At 44.5% G+C, this 20,000-nt stretch overlaps 1 protein-coding gene across 2 annotated transcripts in view; it reads left to right on the top strand.

The window, feature by feature from the left end:
* ift88 (intraflagellar transport 88 homolog) overlaps positions 1-20,000 on the top strand; it is a 47,390-nt gene that overhangs the window by 8,929 nt on the left and 18,461 nt on the right. For both annotated transcript variants that reach the window (XM_079519320.1, XM_079519321.1), the window contains exons 9-18: positions 1,947-2,049; positions 2,978-3,324; positions 5,958-6,028; positions 6,225-6,311; positions 11,131-11,230; positions 13,619-13,705; positions 14,132-14,318; positions 14,720-14,828; positions 16,189-16,339; positions 18,547-18,662. In XM_079519320.1, the coding sequence (XP_079375446.1) occupies positions 1,947-2,049; positions 2,978-3,324; positions 5,958-6,028; positions 6,225-6,311; positions 11,131-11,230; positions 13,619-13,705; positions 14,132-14,318; positions 14,720-14,828; positions 16,189-16,339; positions 18,547-18,662 (1,358 nt within the window). The remainder of the gene's footprint in view (positions 1-1,946; positions 2,050-2,977; positions 3,325-5,957; positions 6,029-6,224; positions 6,312-11,130; positions 11,231-13,618; positions 13,706-14,131; positions 14,319-14,719; positions 14,829-16,188; positions 16,340-18,546; positions 18,663-20,000) is intronic.

Here is a 20,000-nt window from a genome sequence, read left to right as displayed (position 1 = left end):
CGCCTGGACCATATATCACCTGTACTACGCCTGGACCATATATCACCTGTACTACGCCTGGACCATATATCACCTGTACTACGCCTGGACCATATATCACCTGTACTACGCCTGGACCATATATCACCTGTACTACGCCTGGACCATATATCACCTGTACTACGCCTGGACCATATATCACCTGTACTACGCCTGGACCATATATCACCTGTACTACGCCTGGACCATATATCACCTGTACTACGCCTGGACCATATATCACCTGTACTACGCCTGGACCATATATCACCTGTACTACGCCTGGACCATATATCACCTGTACTACGCCTGGACCATATATCACCTGTACTACGCCTGGACCATATATCACCTGTACTACGCCTGGACCATATATCACCTGTACTACGCCTGGACCATATATCACCTGTACTACGCCTGGACCATATATCACCTGTACTACGCCTGGACCATATATCACCTGTACTACACCTGGACCATATATCACCTGTACTACGCCTGGACCATATATCACCTGTACTACGCCTGGACCATATATCACCTGTACTACGCCTGGACCATATATCACCTGTACTACGCCTGGACCATATATCACCTGTACTACGCCTGGACCATATATCACCTGTACTACGCCTGGACCATATATCACCTGTACTACGCCTGGACCATATATCACCTGTACTACGCCTGGACCATATATCACCTGTACTACGCCTGGACCATATATCACCTGTACTACGCCTGGACCATATATCACCTGTACTACGCCTGGACCATATATCACCTGTACTACGCCTGGACCATGTATCACCTGTACTACGCCTGGACCATGTATCACCTGTACTACGCCTGGACCATATATCACCTGTACTACGCCTGGACCATATATCACCTGTACTACGCCTGGACCATATATCACCTGTACTACGCCTGGACCATATATCACCTGTACTACGCCTGGACCATATATCACCTGTACTACGCCTGGACCATATATCACCTGTACTACGACTGGACCATATATCACCTGTACTACGCCTGGACCATGTATCACCTGCACTACGCCTGGACCATATATCACCTACGCCTGGACCATGTATCACCTGTACTACGCCTGGACCATATATCACCTGTACTACGCCTGGACCATATATCACCTGTACTACGCCTGGACCATATATCACCTGTACTACGCATGGACCATGTATCACCTGTACTACACCTGGACCATATATCACCTGTACTACGCATGGACCATGTATCACCTGTACTACGCCTGGACCATATATCACCTGTACTACACCTGGACCATATATCACCTGTACTACGCCTGGACCATGTATCACCTGTACTACGCCTGGACCATATATCACTGTTATATAGCAATATCGAGATATGAGGATAGATTTTGTCTGGGATTTTGGGATATCGTAATTTTGTGGTATGGCACAAGTATTTTCTACTTCTCTATACTTTAAAAAATATTCAAAAATAGCAGTCCACAACATATTGCTTATAGCATATAGCTCATAGCACGGCACTGAGTGCCAAGCTACGAGCTTGTAGGTCTGCTATTTTTGAAAAATCGTGAAAATGTAGTGCAAGTCTTTGAATATTTATTCTTTCAGAGCCAACATTTTTAACTCAAATCATTGCTTCTGGGGGGTGGGGGGGTCCCTGGAACAACATATTTTCAGATGGGGTTCGGCGGCCAATTACAGATAATTCTTGGGGTCCTTGACATGAAAATGTTTGAGAAAACTGGTCAGGATTTTAGAAGACATTTGTAGAATCGTCCTCAGGTCGAAATGGGTTAAGTAAAGATTGTGACGGGCCTAATATATACCGTATGCTTTTGTCTTGTATTGCAGGTTCTGTTCAACCTAGCTAACCAGTATGCTAATAACGACATGTGTCTTCTATTGCAGGTTCTGTTCAACCTAGCTAACCAGTATGCTAATAACGACATGTGCCCGGAGGCTCTGAACACCTACCAGGTCATCGTGAAGAACAAGATGTTCAGTAATGCGGGTGAGTACGAGGCCAATTTTAATTTACAAGTTCTGGGTGCCTGACGCAGTGCTCTGCCAGCCTCATCCTTATCTCTCTGACTTTGTCCGTGACGCGTGGTAGGTCCCCATAGAGGTCCACATTTCTGATGCGGTCCGTCCATGTGACACCTAGTGCCATTCGTAGCATTTTTGTGTAGACTAATAAGACTCCATCCAGGGCTTTTTCCTGTTGTACTGTGAGGGTCCATGTCTCGGCCCCATACAGCAGTACTGACTCCACAGTAGCTATGAACAGCCGCCTCTTAAGGTCTTCTCCCATGTCTGATTTCCACACTCCTCATCCCGTGCAAGGCTTTCCAGGCAAGTGCTCTCCGAACCTTCAGATCAACTAGATTCAACTAGATTCAACTAGTCGACTAGTAAATCCACTAGTCGACCTTGTTGGTACTAGTTGACTATTTATATTTTTTAGGCCTCAAGATCAGGTAGATTATAGTTATAGTCACCAATGTACACAGTTTTTAAATGTACAAATATTTATTTCCCCCAAAAAAAACTAGGTATAAAATAGGTAGTTAAACAACTAGTCGACTAGTAAGCTAGGCAACTAGTCAACTAGTAAAAATGACTAGAAGTGAAAGCCCTAGCACACACTACCACATTTCATAGTTGCCACTAGCAGCCCTAAAACATGATCCCATAGAAATAAAACACCTGGCCTGGGCCGTGGCTCAACGGTCCAGGCACCTGGGCTGGTAATCCAGTCTGGCAGTGTGCCGCGGGTTCGACTCCCGATCCCGACGGCCTTTACTGCATGTCACCCCACCATCTCTCTCCCCATTTCCTGTCAGCCTACTGTCTGTCCCTCCATAAAAAATATATATAAAAAAAATGAAATAAAACACCAGTTGTCACTATCCCTTCTCTCTGTCTTTCCGCCTCTCCAGGGCGCCTCAAGGTCAACATGGCCAACATCTACTTCAAGCAGAAGAACTACCTGAAGGCCATCAAGTTCTACCGCATGGCGCTGGACCAGATCCCCAACACGCACAAGGAGATGAGGATCAGGATCATGCAGAACATCGGCGTGGTCTTCGTCCGCATGGGCCAGTACTCGGACGCCATAACCTCCTTCGAGCACATCATGAGCGAGAGCCCCAACATCAAGACGGGCTTCAACCTCATCCTCTGCTACTACGCCATCGGCGACCGGGAGAAGATGAAGAAGGCCTTCCAGAAGCTCATCTCTGTGCCTCTGGGCGTCGACGAAGACGACAAGTACATCTCTACCAACGTGAGTTAATATGTTCAGAAAGTAATCATTGCTATGACCTCAGAACTGAAGATGGCAAAATCTGACATGGGGCGAGGCACGACATGCTGACCAGGATAGTTCAAGTTCAAGTTTATTTGAAAACATCATTGCATAACAGTATGAATTATGATGTTTCTTACAAGAGGGACAAGAGACACAAGAGGACCACTCTATTAAAAATTAAAAAACTATTACTTCTGATAAAGCTTGTACGCTCTTGGGAGGAACGACATCTTGTGCCTGTTTGTGTGACTCACAGGTTGTGTGAGTGTCCTCCCATTCCGTAGTGAGTAGCGACTTGTATGTGTAGACAGGCCCTGGATCATTGGACTGGTCCCTTCTCTCAGTAGTCTATTGAATTCCCTTAGAGTGGCCTCCTCTCTCCTCGCCTCCAGAGTGGGGAAGGAGCACCACAATTTGATTTTTTTTTAATAAACAGAAAATACATTTTCAGGTGGATTGCCATGAGAGTAAACATCTGTCGGCTTCAATTTTACAGTGTTCCGGTCTGCTCACTTCTTTGTGTCACCACTTCTTCTAATATTGTTCATCCTGTGTCCTGTATGAGTTCTCTCTCCTTATTGGTTAACATCGGTATCCCAACCCTGAAAATGTGTTTTCAGTTTACTAAAGAGCTGGAGAGACAGGGAGGCCCCTGTTACTGAACAAACACTGTTAGCAATGATTGCTGGCAGAATATAGAGCGAAAGATTACCTACCTGGGATTCAAAGCCAGGTTCCCTGCACAAGCACCTAGTTAGTTACTTTATTGACACAAATGTATAAAACATTGGGTCCAAACAATACAAAAAAATCACACCCGTGTGAACTGAGTGGTGCAAGGTCTTATATAGTCTGATCAGCTATGTCAGTGACGTCACACACTAACCATAGTAACCATGCTCACCTGTGCACGGACACGTAGGTATACAGGTACACAAACATACAGACAAAGCTGGTTGTTGGAGTGGTTTGCACCACTCAAAAAAACATGAATCAAAAAACTTTAAAAGATACAATACATTAAAATATACAATACACAATACAAAATCCCTTTGCAACAGCTTTCTATTGCTCCACAAGTGACAGGCAGGCATGTAGCATGTGCAAAGTCTCTCTGTTAGTGCCCACAAAGAGTGAGCTCAAATCAATACCCTCATCATGTCCATATTTCACTCTGATATCTTGTGTGAGGTTAGGGGACACACCAGTATGTGCTGTTCGTTTTGTATACCAGTCTCACATTGACAACACCGCTGTTCAGGTGGTATGCGGCTCCATCTTCCCATTTCCACACGCAGTCTATGAGCAGACAACCGAAACCGTGTAAAGGTTATCCTCAAATAGTCCTCAATGTAAGGTGTACTGCTGGTGCTGGTATAGAGTGGGTGAACAGATGTCTACTGTTGAGAAATAAGGAAGAGCTTGTTTGAGCAGAGGATACATTGTGGTTTGACTTTGATGCAACACCTCTTTTCAACCAGTAGGTGTCACCACAGGATATATAATTATCTATAGCAGGGAGTTCAACTCCAACCAATGCAGTTGTGTTAGTTGTATTGTATCAACATACTGTGCCATACATATTGGCCAAAATACAAATGTTGTTGTTTTTTAACCCAGTCTGGGCGGGAACCCCTTTTGGTGTTTTAACTAAGCATTATGTTATACTTTAGAGCTTGTAGGTCTGCTATTTTTGAAAAATCGTGAAAATGCGGCACAAATCTTTGAGTATATATTCTTTCAGAGCGAACTTTTTTTTTATTTCGACATCAGGCCTAATTTGTATTTGGCTTTTCTGCCTTTATTGATAGATACAAGTGAAGAATGACAGGAAAGAGGGAGAGAGAGAGAGACGGGGGGGAGGAGGTGAACACGCAGCAAAGGTCGTCATGAACGGGACTCGAACACGCGACGCGCTGTCAGGCCAGAGCCTGTATGTGGCATGATGCGCCTGGACCGCTAGGCCAGCGGGCGCCACAAAATACAAATATGTATTTAGAAAACATGTTATGGAACGCAGATTTAAAGGGAAAAAAAAAAAAAAAGGAGCTCTTCTAAAATGCTCATCCAAAACGCACTCTCGCTGAACAGTTAAAAACACCAGCCGTGCGCGCCTAATCACAGAATAGACACTCCGCTGTCATTGAAAACCAGCCCCTATCTCGTCAGCACTCACCCAACATTATCGTCACAATATCGATATCAAGGTATTTGGTTGAAACATTAGTGACCAGCTCAGTGGCCTTGTGGTTAGAGTGTCCGCCCTGAAACTGGGAGGTCGTGGGTTCGATCCCCGGCCGGGTCATACCAAAGATTGTAAAAATGGGACCCAATGCCTCCCTGCTTGACACTCGGCATCAAAGGGTTGGATTGGGGGGGGGGTCAAATCTACTAATCAAATGATTCCCGAGCACGGCACGGCTGCAGCTCACCGCTCCTTGGCTGCGGCTCACCGCTCCAAGAGATGGGTCAAATGCGGAGAACAAATTTCACTGCGGTAACGTGTGTGACAAATCGTACGACTTTAACTTTGACTTTGACACTCCTCACTGTCGAAGCGGCCGGTGACTCCACATGCTTTCTCTCTTTGTGTGTTCATCTCTTTTCAGGACGACACCCGAGCAAATATGGTAATTGAGGCTATTAAGAATGACAAGCTTCATCAGATGGAGAGAGAGCGGTGAGCAAAACACAATGCTACCTCTGCTGCCATCAGTTGAAACCCCGGCACCAGTTTGAACACAAACACATTACAGTAGTACAAGTTCATATGTATTTTGGAAAACAACACATGAATGCAATGTTTGGTGTAACTAAGAGATTAGCTGATATACCAGCTTTCCTCATCCCTCCCTTCTGTGTTGTTTGACACACAGGAAAGCCCTGGCTGAGAAGTACATCATGACCTCTGCCAAGCTCATCGCCCCCTCCATAGAGAGCTCTTTTGCTGCTGGATTCGACTGGTTTGTGTTTTTATTTTATTTATATGACTAGGGCTGAAATTAATCATCAATCATTTTTGTAAAAAAAAAGATAATTCCATCGATTTACTTTTCTGATTAATCGAATAATCGTTAAGCACAGTTTTGTGATTTGATCGATGTTAATTGACGCGAAAAATGGCGAATTTTCTCGCTGTCGGGAGGAAACCGGTTATTCACCGAACTCCATTTTTGTATTTGTTTTCCATAAATCAATGCTATTGAACACTCTTTACATCTGTGTGTTGGTTATAAACATTTGGAACCAATGAGGAGTATTAAAAAGTGCTTTGGACAAAACCTCTTAACTCCATTGGACGGACCCTCAAAATGTTTGCTAAAGCAACTAACTCCACAACTTCTCCCCCTCTCATGCAAGTAATTAGCCTGAGCTAACGCTAGACATTTCTGGCCTAGATGGGAGGGCCGCGGCTCAGATTTGCGCACACCCTGATTGGTTCACCGATCTGTCCGTCAGCCCCGGTCTCCCCCCCCCCCCCAGTGCAGCACTGTTAGTGTCGACCAGAAGCAGAAACCACTGGTTGCTGGAGTATACCATTCTAACGGACTGTCAAAGTTATTTCCACAGAGTCGGCACACGTTGGTTTTTTTCTTAGACGGTGTGGTGGGTTCTTCAGCCATTCTCCTCATTTTCCTCGCATAGCCTCGTTTGAAGTTCCACTGGTAATGATTTCCTCACGGTGTTATTTTGAGGGGTGCACACCGCTCAGAGCCCTGACGTCACATAATTTGAAGCGACGCCTACGCGGAAGGGTTGACTCCCACGTTTAGGCCAGTGCAGCCCATGCGTAAATCCAGGCTTTCATTTTTTGCGCAGACGAAATGAAAGTATCGAGGCTAGCAAGTAATTGACAATATATAAAGTCACAATACCAACTTTGATGAGGCAGTAATGCTTTGTTTTAAAAATATGAGATTTTCTTAATTTAAAAAATGAACATTTTGGAGTTGGTTGTGATTTCTTCCAGACAGAAATTTAATAATTTACAATTTATCATTTGTTTTTTAGACACGCTATATCCGCTTATTTCACTCTTCTGTAGTGCTGCCAGAATTGGCCAAAAATGAATATTCTAATATTCCTTTTAAAACACCACATGTATTCGAACAATTTTCGAATGATTTCGAATGTCGAATGTATATGATTTTAATATGAATATGATATGAATATTGCAGCCTAAGATGCTGTAAAACGTTCTCTTTCTTTATCTATATGGGCCGGTCCTGTATGGGCCGGTCCTGTATGGTCCGGTCCTGTATGGTCCGGTCCGGTCCTGTATGGTCCGGTCCGGTCCTGTATGGGCCGATCCTGTATGGTCCGGTCCGGTCCTGTATGGGCCGATCCTGTATATGCCGGTCCTGTATGGGCCGGTCCTGTATGGTCCGGTCCTGTATGGTCCGGTCCTGTATGGTCCGGTCCTGTATGGGCCGGTCCTGTATCGTCCGGTGCTGTATGGTCCGGTGCTGTATGGGCCGGTCCTGTATGGGCCGGTCCTGTATGGTCCGGTCCTGTATGGGCCGGTCCTGTATGGTCCGGTCCTGTATGGGCTGTGGTTGGTGCTGAGAAATGCCCTCTCTTGAGTCTTGCAAGATCAAATGAATGATTCATAATTATCTTAATAGCCTAATTTTTGTATAATGTTTTAGTTTACGTGGCACAGAGTCTCGGAAGAACTCGCACGGCAATTTTATTGTTATTTTTTTAATTCGAATCTTAATTTAAAATATTTGATTATTCTTCTTTTTTTTTTACATTCGGATATTCATTCGAATATGGAATATTCGTTGCCAGCACTACTCTTCTGCTCTCACCACACGTGTACGTATGTGGCTCTGCAGCGAGCTAAACATAGCTTCTGTTAACAAAGCAGCCGAGACAGGAGCTGAACTGGACACATCTCAGTGAAATTATTATGTTATTTTATTTATTCTAGTGTGCTCACTGTTTTTGTTCAGTTTTAGTTTTTGTTTATATTCTCAGCTGCTGTTGCTAGTCATGGCTTCCAGTTCCCGCCTGATGTTGTGTGTGAGTTCAGACTGATCCAGACCGTACTGAATAACTGCTAGCTTACATAATGTCTTGAGGCTAGGACTGAAGTCAAAGACGTACAGGTCACCTGGTCTGTTGTCTGCTCCAAAGAGGATGATACGATCTCCCAGCATGCAACAGCACATATTCTTCATCCCACGTGGGCGTTTCCCCTTGGGCTCAACCTTCTTCCAGGAGAAGGTCTCTGGACTGAATTTCCACATATTCTTTAAAAGCTTGTTATGATAACCACCAAATATGTACAGCTCTCCATTGTAGGTAAAGGCTGAATGATCACAGCGTCCTTCTGGTAGAAGCTGTGCAGAAGGTGTGTTCATCCAGTGGTTGGTCTCTGTGTCAAACACTCTGATGGTGTTGTAGGGCTGACCCCTCCACCCCAAGCCCCCAAATACAAACATCTTTGTACCGATGATGGTGGCAGAGTGACGTGATGAAGCAGGAGGCGAAGTTCCTCTGGTGTTAATTAAAGACCAGACCATTGTGGTGGTGTCCAACTTGTAGATGTGATTAGTGAATGCAGTCTGGGTCTGTCCTCCATGGATAAACATGACCTTCTTCAACACACAGGCTGAGTCGTAGCTCCTTCCCTCTGGAACGGTCCCAGAAACCTGTGGTTTGAACCATGTGTGGGTGTCGACATCAAAGTCATAAAGATGGTTGTGGTACTCATCTGTGTAGTTTTTGAAGGCATAACCTCCCCAGAGGTAGACAGTATATTCTATCAGCACAGCTGTGTAGCCCTTACGCCTGGAGGGAACCTCAAGGCGAGGTTCTCCTGTTCCAGGTGTGACTGGGGTCAACTTCCTCCAACATAAAGTCACTGTGTTGAAGACGTGTACTTCAATGTGATCTTTTCTCTGGTTTCTGTCTCCTCCAAAGCAGTAGATCTCGTGTCCGACCACCACAGCAGCACACTGGTCCTTCCTATGTTCTCCTTCCTGATGTATCACCCAGTGAAACATTTCACACAGCAGCTCCACCGTCAATAAGTGTTGACAACTAACTTACAGACTAACTTGTTAGGATGAAGGAAGCTCAGGTTTCCTTGTTGCAAATCACTAACTGATGTTTAGTGCATCGGACTGTTATTTATAAAGAACAATTATATGGTTGTGATGTCATTCCATGATTACGTCATATTGCAGGATAGCTATTAGCTAAAGACAATACTGATGTCAATACTATGACATCATTCCTCCATATTTGGCCATGGAGATAAATAAACACAGACAGGCAACGCCCGGAACCGGACTGTTTGTGAGGAAGTGGACTGTTTGTGAGGAAGTGGACTGTTTGTGAGGAAGTTGACTGTTTGTAAGGAAGTGGACTGGCATGAATTGGAAGCGCCTGAAAGCCCCGAGCTCCGCCCACGTGTACGGGAAATGGGCGTATATGGGCGTTCCCCAAACTAGGATTGGGGAGGAAGCTTGCTGGGGGGGGAAACAGGGCACCCGTATTTGGGCAACAGGCTGCAGACGTCATCCACTGATGTACGACATATTTTCCCAGTGTTGCCAGTATCGCCTTGGAGAGGGCCTGTATCTTGGGAATATCTCAACAAACCTTATGGGTCGTCTGACAGCACCTACTAACTAACCCAAACCTTATTGGTCGTCTAACAGCACCTACTAACTAACCCAAACCTTATTGGTCGTCTAGCAGCACCTACTAACTAACCTAAACCTTATTGGTCGTCTAACAGCACCTACTAACTAACCCAAACCTTATTGGTCGTCTAACAGCACCTACTAACTAACCCAAACCTTATTGGTCGTCTAGCAGCACCTACTAACTAACCTAAACCTTATTGGTCGTCTAACAGCACCTACTAACTAACCCAAACCTTATTGGTCGTCTAGCAGCACCTACTAACTAACCCACACCTTATTGGTCGTCTAGCAGCACCTACTAACTAACCCAAACCTTATTGGTCGTCTAGCAGCACCTACTAACTAACCCAAACCTTATTGGTCGTCTAACAGCACCTACTAACTAACCCAAACCTTATTGGTCGATTAACAGCACCTACTAACTAACCCAAACCTTATTGGTCGTCTAACAGCACCTACTAACTAACCCACACCTTATTGGTCGTCTAACAGCACCTACTAACTAACCCAACCCTTATTGGTCGTCTAGCAGCACCTACTAACTAACCCACACCTTATTGGTCGTCTAACAGCACCTACTAACTAACCCAAACCTTATTGGTCGATTAACAGCACCTACTAACTAACCCAAACCTTATTGGTCGTCTAGCAGCACCTACTAACTAACCCACACCTTATTGGTCGTCTAACAGCACCTACTAACTAACCCAAACCTTATTGGTCGTCTAACGGCACCTACTAACTAACCCAAACCTTATTGGTCGTCTAGCAGCACCTACTAACTAACCCAAACCTTATTGGTCGTCTAGCAGCACCTACTAACTAACCCATTGGACTAGTAACTAAACGTTGCTCTCAAGAATCGTTTTGAAAACATTTCATCCATCCATCCATCTTCAACCGCTTATCCGTAGTCGGTTGAAAATGATACTGCATTTTCAGGTTGGGATACAAATGTTATCCAATCAGGAGAGAAGAGCTCAAAGATAATCGATCAGATCCAATATTGTCTGCAATTTCACTTGCTGTACTTCATGAAGAAGGTAATGAATGTAAACGTTGTGTTTTTAGGTGTGTGGACATGGTGAAGAGCTAATGAATGTAAACGTTGTGTTTTTAGGTGTGTGGACATGGTGAAGAGCTCTCACTACGTAGAGTTGGCCAATGACCTGGAGATCAACAAAGCTATCACCTACCTGAGACAGAGGGACTTCAACCAGGTCAGTTAAGTTAGCCCACGGACCCCCATAACTCTGAAGTGGAACCAAATGGACCCGTACGGTCCAATGTATCAGTCGTTTTGCTGGGGGACCCCCTGGAAACCGCTCATGGATCCCTGGGTCCATAGCCGTTTTGGCCATAGCCACAAATGTGATGAGGTCAGCACATTTGGGATGGATATGGCCGATGGATATGGCCAAATTTAGCCCAAGGAGTTTTTTGTGTGTGCAAAACTAATGCTTGGAATGGGTTCAGAATCATGAAAACCCCTATAGTTTGACACTTCGCATACTACTTAACCCATTTTGGGCGGGAACCCTTTTTGGTGTTGAAAGCATGCTTTAGCTATTTAAAAATCGTAAAAATGTGGCACAAATCTTTGAAAATATACTCTTTCAGAGTATTATATATTTTCACAATATACGCTATTATCACAGCCCTAGTTCCTTGTATGACAGTTTGCTGCATTGCTGTTGCTAGCATGTCTGCTGTGCATCTACTGACTGTAAGCCCTACTCACTCCCTCCATTATGTCTTGTTTTGCCTTGTCCCCCCCCACACACACGCACACCTGCATTTCCATCTGCATGGCTAAAGGTTGAGGTACGTGTGCTTGTTTCATTGTTTTGTGAGTGTCTTGTATTGTTTGTGTTGCAACGGTTTTGGGTGAAGTGTCAACGTGCTGTGTGTGCTTATTAACAGTGCTGTACGACGTGTTTGTTTTGTTAAATATGTAAAGCTTGATGTTCTGATAGTAATCTAGAGTGTTTGTTTGTTCAGTAAGGGACCAGTCGAAATTTAGAAAAGGGGGCCCTGGAGGAAAATAGGGGAGGGCCATGTCTTTTTCATTTTAGTCAGAGGGAGGGTGAGCTAATTTTACTTCGAGTCCAAGGGAGGGTGATCCAATTTTGATAATAAAATAGTCCGGGTTATATATATATATATATATCTAATACTACAGCTTTTCTGATTTAAAGTACAACTTTGGTCAACGATACCCCTCTGTTGCGTTCACTTGGTTCTTCCCAACAGGACCGGTTTTCATTGTTCCCCCTATGTGTACAAGTACACACTACAACCCCTACTTTTCAATAGCTTGCTGTGTTAGGCGTTAGACTACGAGACCATTGTCCGTGTTGGCTGACAGTGATTTTTCACGATTTTTGCGGTCACTTTATTTTCTCACATATTAAAAACGCTACCAGATTAAAGTTAGGAAGAAATAATACTCAGGTAAATGTGATGTTAATTAATAGGGGAGGGTGATTCCTTTTTGTTTAATCACCTGGGGAGGGGACTTGATTTTGATTTTCATTCACAGGGAGGGTGATGGTATTTTATATCCGGGCACATACATTTCCTCCAGGGGTATCCCTATTTAAATTTCGACCTGTCCCTAACCGGGCTCTCCCTCCATAACTAATACATTTTCAGTTTGCCAGTTTCATCCAATAAGGATTCATCAGCTTAAATTGTATTGTTCCACTTCTGTCTGCTCATTAATTATGTTTCATCACTTCTAATCTCACTTGTTTATCCTGTATCCTGTATGAGTTATCTCTCTCCTGATTGGATAAAAGTGGTATCCCGACCTGAACATGTATTGTCTGTTTACTAAAGAGCTGGAGAGATGGGGGTTACTGAACAAACACTATAGCAAAGCAATGCATTAACAAAATAACTTTATAGTTTATACCCACTTTAAACATCGTAACTATGTACTGTTTAAACTGTGTCATCCTGGATGTTTTGTACTTATACTGCGTTGTGACAACCTGGGAGGTTTTCTTTAATTAAAGGAGAATTCCATGCCAGAAGGCTTTCTTACCTTTCTTTGTAGTTGTTACGTCCCCACCAAAGAGGTCCAGGTGTTATTTTGTGCAAAAACTCCTTATTGGCTATTTGAATTGAATGGGAATTGAATGGGGCTATGGGGTGTTGTGCTAATTCGCTTATTTCCATCGAAATAAGTAGTAAAGTGTGCCTCTTGGGATATTATTTACATTATGAAGAGAGGATAATATACAAAAAATATATAATTTTGAGCGATGGAAATAAGCAAATTAGCACAACACCCCATAGCCCCATTCAATTCCCATTCATTTAGGGCTTATGGTAGGGGAAATAGCCAAAAAGGAGGTTTTGCACAAAATAACACCTGTACCTCTTTGGTGGGGACGTAACAACTACAAATAAAGGTAAGAAAGCCTTCTAGCATGGAATTCTCCTTTAAGTAGGCCTCCATACTCCATATCCAATATCACTTTACATAGGATATTCTATTCTTTCATAGCTACGCTACTTCCCTGGGTTCATAAGGTCATCATTGTGAAGTCATTATAAAGTGCGGTGTTGCTATAATATATCTCTGTGTTCTGTCTCTCTAGGCTGTCGATACACTGAAGACATTTGAAAAGAAAGACAGCCGAGTGAAGAGCGCAGCGGCCACCAACCTCGCCTTCCTCTATTTCCTGGTATGTTCCTCGTCCAGTTCGTTATTTATTTATATTTATTTATTTTAATTTTTATCCCACGATTTTTCACCCCTGTGTCAATTATCTAATGTGATCCTGGGCTCTACACACCCTCCGCCAACCTAGTCCCCATATATGGGGGACATGGGGAGAGCGCAACAAAAGATCCAAGAGTGATCGAGCCTTCGCGGCTTCTGCCCCCAGGCTCTGGAACAATTTGCCCTTTGCCCAGTCCATCATAACTTTTAAATCTTTGCTTAAGACCCACTTATTCTCCCTGGCCTTTAGTGTCAGTTGAGGTAGCCCTGTTCCCCTCACTAGTGCAATATAGTCAGCTTTGTTTGTTCCTTTGTATTGTCTGCTTATATTGTATCGTTTTGCTTTCACTTCTTCTAAATGCCTGTTGGTTTGTTTGACCCCCTACAGGAGAAAGACTACGAGCAAGCGGAGCGCTACGCTGACCTGGCCATGAGCGCGGACCGCTACAACCCGGTGGCGCTCATCAACAAGGGCAACACGGTGTTCGTCAAGCAGGAGTACGACAAGGCTGCCGAGTTCTACAAGGAGGCGCTGAGGAACGACTCCTCGTGCACAGAGGCCCTGTACAACTTAGGTCAGTAGAACCGACTCCTCCTGCACACAGAGGCCCTGTACAACTTAGGTCAGTAGAACCGACTCCTCCTGCACACAGGCCCTGTGCAAGTTAGGGTTAGGGTCTGTCTGTCTGTCTGTCTGTCTGTGTGTCACGCTGTGACACCACCAGAGGGCGCAGCTGTATCACACTGTACACACACAAAAAAAGCACACACACACACACACACACACACACACACACACACACACACACAAAAAACTTTTATTTATTTATTCTAATTGTTGTTATTGCAATTTACGAGCTGCGTTCGCTTCCCGCGTTCGCGTGTCTTACTTGTATATAAACTATGCCGTGGACTTTGAAGACACTGTCCGCAGACAGTTGATTGACAGATCGTTTGTCCCGCCCTCTCCCCACAGGCCTGACCTATAAGAAGCTGAGTCGTCTAGAAGAGGCTCTGAGCTGCTTCCTGAAGCTGCATGCCATCCTCAGGAACAGTGCACAGGTCATGTTCCAGCTGGCACACCTGTATCCTACTGATGCTGCGCACGTGCGTGTGTGTGTGCGTGCGTGCGTGCGACGTGTGTGCGTGTACTTGACTAATTGCATTATATTGTATTTTTGTACACATATTTGACCAGATTTGACTGAGAGCCTGCCATCGCGCAAATTCCAGCTTTTCACCAGAGGAGAAAATCTGTTAATAGCACAGGCAGACTCTTCACATACTAGAGCATGTCTGACATAAGTGTCTGAGCTGAAATCGACATGTAAATATGAAATAAATGCTTAAACATGTAGCTAGGTGTAATGTTAGAGACCACAGAAGACATGTAAATATGAAATAAATGCTTAAACATGTAGCTAGGTGTAATGTTAGAGACCACAGAAGACATGTAAATATGAAATAAATGCTTAAACATGTAGCTAGGTGTAATGTTAGAGACCACAGAAGTGAACCTTTCAAGCCACTTGCTCAACTCGCTGTTTTCTGCAAGACATTACTCTATAAGTATAAGCCATATCTCCCTAACTGGTGGGTCAAACTGAACAACCAATATGTCAATTTGAAGCTATAATTCCCTGCTTTCATGTGACATGAAAAAATGAAAATTCAAAAAAATCTAATGGCAGTCCCTCAGTCAAATTTGGTCACATATGTCCAATACTGTTACTTTTCAGGATTCAAATAAAGAAATAGCTAAAGTAGTTAAAGCTCAAAACGAGTTGCTTCAATCTGCTACTTTAATTCACACAAAAAAATAGAATATGCAGATAAGCGGTTTCTGCTCAACAACAACAACAACAACAACGGTATAGTAGAGGTTATCCATGCATAAAGTGAACAGCATTGTGTTTTGCCACTCAGTAGACATTCCCGCATAACTTCCGGTATGATGATGATAATGTCACGCGCATACCCTCTATTATTGTACAATACAGTATATCCAATCATCTTGAGAAAACGTTGACCCGTCTCATTACGTACGACTCGTAAGTAAGTAAGTAAAGTAAGTAAGTACATTTTATTTATAAAGCACTTATCAAAACAACAGTTACGAAGTACTGTACAGTGGTCAACAAGGTAAAAAAACAATCAATTTAAAACACAGGATTAATAACACGACGAGAAGAAAAGCAAATTAAAAAGACATTGGCCTGTACAAAAAGGTCTGGTAGACCAAATCACAGCTCAAAATACAAACGAAATAAATATGTTTTCAGCAACTTCTTAAAAATGTCAACAGACTCTGCATTCTGTATAGAAAGGGGGAGGGCATTCCACAGTGTGGGAGCAGCTACTGCAAATGCCCGGTTGCCCTTAGTTACCCGTTTACGACTCGTACGCACGCGTGTTGTCCTCCTTGACCGCCGTCGTGTGTTCCAGCTACGAGCTGATGGAGGACCCGCAGCAGGCCATCGAGTGGCTCATGCAGCTCATCAGCGTCACCCCCACTGACCCCCACGTCCTGGCCAAGCTGGCAGACCTGTACGACGGAGAGGGGGACAAGTCCCAGGCCTTCCAGTACTACTATGAGGTAGCGTTACTAGTCCCAGGCCTTCCAGTACTACTATGAGGTAGCGTTACTAGTCCCAGGCCTTCCAGTACTACTATGAGGTAGCGTTACAAGTCCCAGGCCTTCCAGTACTACTATGAGGTAGCGTTACTAGTCCCAGGCCTTCCAGTACTACTATGAGGTAGCGTTACTAGTCCCAGGCCTTCCAGTACTACTATGAGGTAGCGTTACTAGTCCCAGGCCTTCCAGTACTACTATGAGGTAGCGTTACTAGTCCCAGGCCTTCCAGTACTACTATGAGGTAGCGTTACTAGTCCCAGGCCTTCCAGTACTACTATGAGGTAGCGTTACTAGTCCCAGGCCTTCCAGTACTACTATGAGGTAGCGTTAGTAGTCCCAGGCCTTCCAGTACTACTATGAGGTAGCGTTACTAGTCCCAGGCCTTCCAGTACTACTATGAGGTAGCGTTACAAGTCCCAGGCCTTCCAGTACTACTATGAGGTAGCGTTACTAGTCCCAGGCCTTCCAGTACTACTATGAGGTAGCGTTACTAGTCCCAGGCCTTCCAGTACTACTATGAGGTAGCGTTACTAGTCCCAGGCCTTCCAGTACTACTATGAGGTAGAGTTACAAGTCCCAGGCCTTCCAGTACTACTATGAGGTAGCGTTACTAGTCCCAGGCCTTCCAGTACTACTATGAGGTAGCGTTACTAGTCCCAGGCCTTCCAGTACTACTATGAGGTAGCGTTACTAGTCCCAGGCCTTCCAGTACTACTATGAGGTAGCGTTACTAGTCCCAGGCCTTCCAGTACTACTATGAGGTAGCGTTACTAGTCCCAGGCCTTCCAGTACTACTATGAGGTAGCGTTACTAGTCCCAGGCCTTCCAGTACTACTATGAGGTAGCGTTACTAGTCCCAGGCCTTCCAATACTACTATGAGGTAGCGTTACTAGTCCCAGGCCTTCCAGTACTACTATGAGGTAGCGTTACTAGTCCCAGGCCTTCCAGTACTACTATGAGGTAGCGTTACTAGTCCCAGGCCTTCCAGTACTACTATGAGGTAGCGTTACTAGTCCCAGGCCTTCCAGTACTACTATGAGGTAGCGTTACTAGTCTCAGGCCTTCCAGTACTACTATGAGGTAGCGTTACTAGTCCCAGGCCTTCCAGTACTACTATGAGGTAGCGTTACTAGTCCCAGGCCTTCCAGTACTACTATGAGGTAGCGTTACTAGTCCCAGGCCTTCCAGTACTACTATGAGGTAGCGTTACTAGTCCCAGGCCTTCCAGTACTACTATGAGGTAGCGTTACTAGTCTCAGGCCTTCCAGTACTACTATGAGGTAGCGTTACTAGTCCCAGGCCTTCCAGTACTACTATGAGGTAGCGTTACTAGTCCCAGGCCTTCCAGTACTACTATGAGGTAGCGTTACTAGTCCCAGGCCTTCCAGTACTACTATGAGGTAGCGTTACTAGTCCCAGGCCTTCCAGTACTACTATGAGGTAGCGTTACTAGTCCCAGGCCTTCCAATACTACTATGAGGTAGCGTTACTAGTCCCAGGCCTTCCAGTACTACTATGAGGTAGCGTTACTAGTCCCAGGCCTTCCAGTACTACTATGAGGTAGCGTTACTAGTCCCAGGCCTTCCAGTACTACTATGAGGTAGCGTTACTAGCGTTATACATTTCAGTGGCGTTTCCAGGAATTACATTTTGGGCAGGCAAGATGTGTTAACCCATTTAGACCTGACTTCGAAATTTAAAAAAAATCTTCTAAATCATGTCTCTGTTTTCTGAAATACCCACGTTTCTATATCGGTGGTGCTCAATATTTCATGTCAAGGACCCCAGAAAATATATGTAATTGTCCGCCGACCCCCATAGTTTCAGGGACCCCCCCCCCCCCCCAGATGCAAAGATTTGAGTTAAAAAACGTTTGCTCTGAAAGAATATACATTCAAAGATTTGTGCCGCATTTTCACGATTTTTCAAAAATAGCAGACCGGCACGCTACGAGCTTGTAGATCTGCTATTTTTCAATAGCTAAAGCATGACATAATGCTTGAAACACCAAAAGGGGTTCCCGCCCATTTTGGATGTGGATTTCACTTTTGGTAATTCAACTGTTCTTTGATAGGAAACCTCTTACATGGACGATACTCTCTAATGCTCTGAACAATGCTAACTGATGGTGCTAAAACCGTGTGTGTGTGTGTGTGTGTGTGTCCAGTCTTTCAGATATTTCCCCTCCAACATTGATGTGATAGAATGGCTGGGAGCGTATTACATCGACACCCAGTTCTGTGAGAAGGCTATCCAGTACTTTGAGAGAGCCACGCTCATCCAGTAAGTACCAACCAGTCCGCTTATAGCTTGGCACAGGGTCAAAGTGGGGCCTGCGGACCCCCAAGGGGTTCTTGAGGCTGTTCCAGTGGGTCCCCAGCTAAATTATTCAATATAGCATGAAAATCTGTTTGTCCACTTTAGCCCTAAAAAGTCACTCCATCTGCTATTTTTGACGTTTATTGAATACGGTAAGTTTGAAAATGCTTACACAACTTTTCTCTAACGCGGTCCCTCATGGCACAAAGTCATAGCAGATGGGGGTGTCTGCTGCCAAATACTGTATTGTAGGAGCCCATGACATGAAAATGTTTGAGAACCACTTGCTTGCTTAGCACAGACACAAAAAAGGTTAGTAATCAAGGTGACTTGTAGACAACAAGAGTTTTGTTATTCTGTGCAGTGGCATGCACAGATAGACACTAGGGGGTGCTAGAGCACCACCTGCCCTTGCCCTCTGGACAGCAATGTGCCCTTTTGAAAATAAAAGGGATTTTTTTTTCTTCTTCCATGTGGACCATGGTGACATTGATCAATTCTTGATAAAAAAAAAAGCTTCTAATATATTATGTATGCCTCAAAATCTATAAATCTCACATTATTAACACATTCCGCATGTAGGACGTCTGGAAACGTCATAGGGAATCGAACCGTCGGGTGCATACGACGTCTGTAGACGTCCTAGCGCATCCTCAATGATACCGGGCGAGAGAAGAATATTCTGCATTTTTTCCTTTTGTTTATTTTTCAGTTCGACTTTCGGCTACCGTATGCTACACTCTCGGCTCATGTTAGCTTACCGTTGACTTAGCTGTTAGCACGGCAGAAAGAATGCCTCGTCTCTCCTAATCCAGGGCGCTCTCCGTGGTCTTGAGCTGACGGATATACTATCGCTTCATTTCTGCTCCCGCCGTCTCTCCCGCAAAATATGAACGCTTTTTGGATCATATATCGTATAAGTTAAAACGATAGCAATGTAAAGCAAACTTTTTTTCCGGATTGTTTCCGGGTCGTGGGTTTCAGAGTAAAAGCGGCCATGTCTTTCTGGCACCAGAGCTCTTATTTTGAAGGAATCCCGGCACCGATTGTGTTTTAAGGCAACCGGCCCGGTTCCACGCGCTGCACAAGGTGCCCTTTTTTCACTTGAGCACCTGCCCCTCTAAATGTCTGTGCACGCCACTGATTCTGTGTGTTTACTTTGCTGGCCCTGTAGTGTGTATTCATGCTGGCGGCTTTTGGGGTCCTGTGTGTATTAGGGCATTCACTTCTAGTCATTTTTACTAGTTGCCTAGTTGCCTAGTTTACTAGTCGACTAGTTGTTTAACTACGTAAATGTAATTT

The sequence above is a fragment of the Electrona antarctica genome (assembly GCF_951216825.1).
Source record: "Electrona antarctica genome assembly, chromosome: 13".
NCBI classification, from domain to species: Eukaryota; Metazoa; Chordata; class Actinopteri; order Myctophiformes; family Myctophidae; genus Electrona; species Electrona antarctica.
This window is presented reverse-complemented; position numbering and strand designations above follow the sequence as displayed.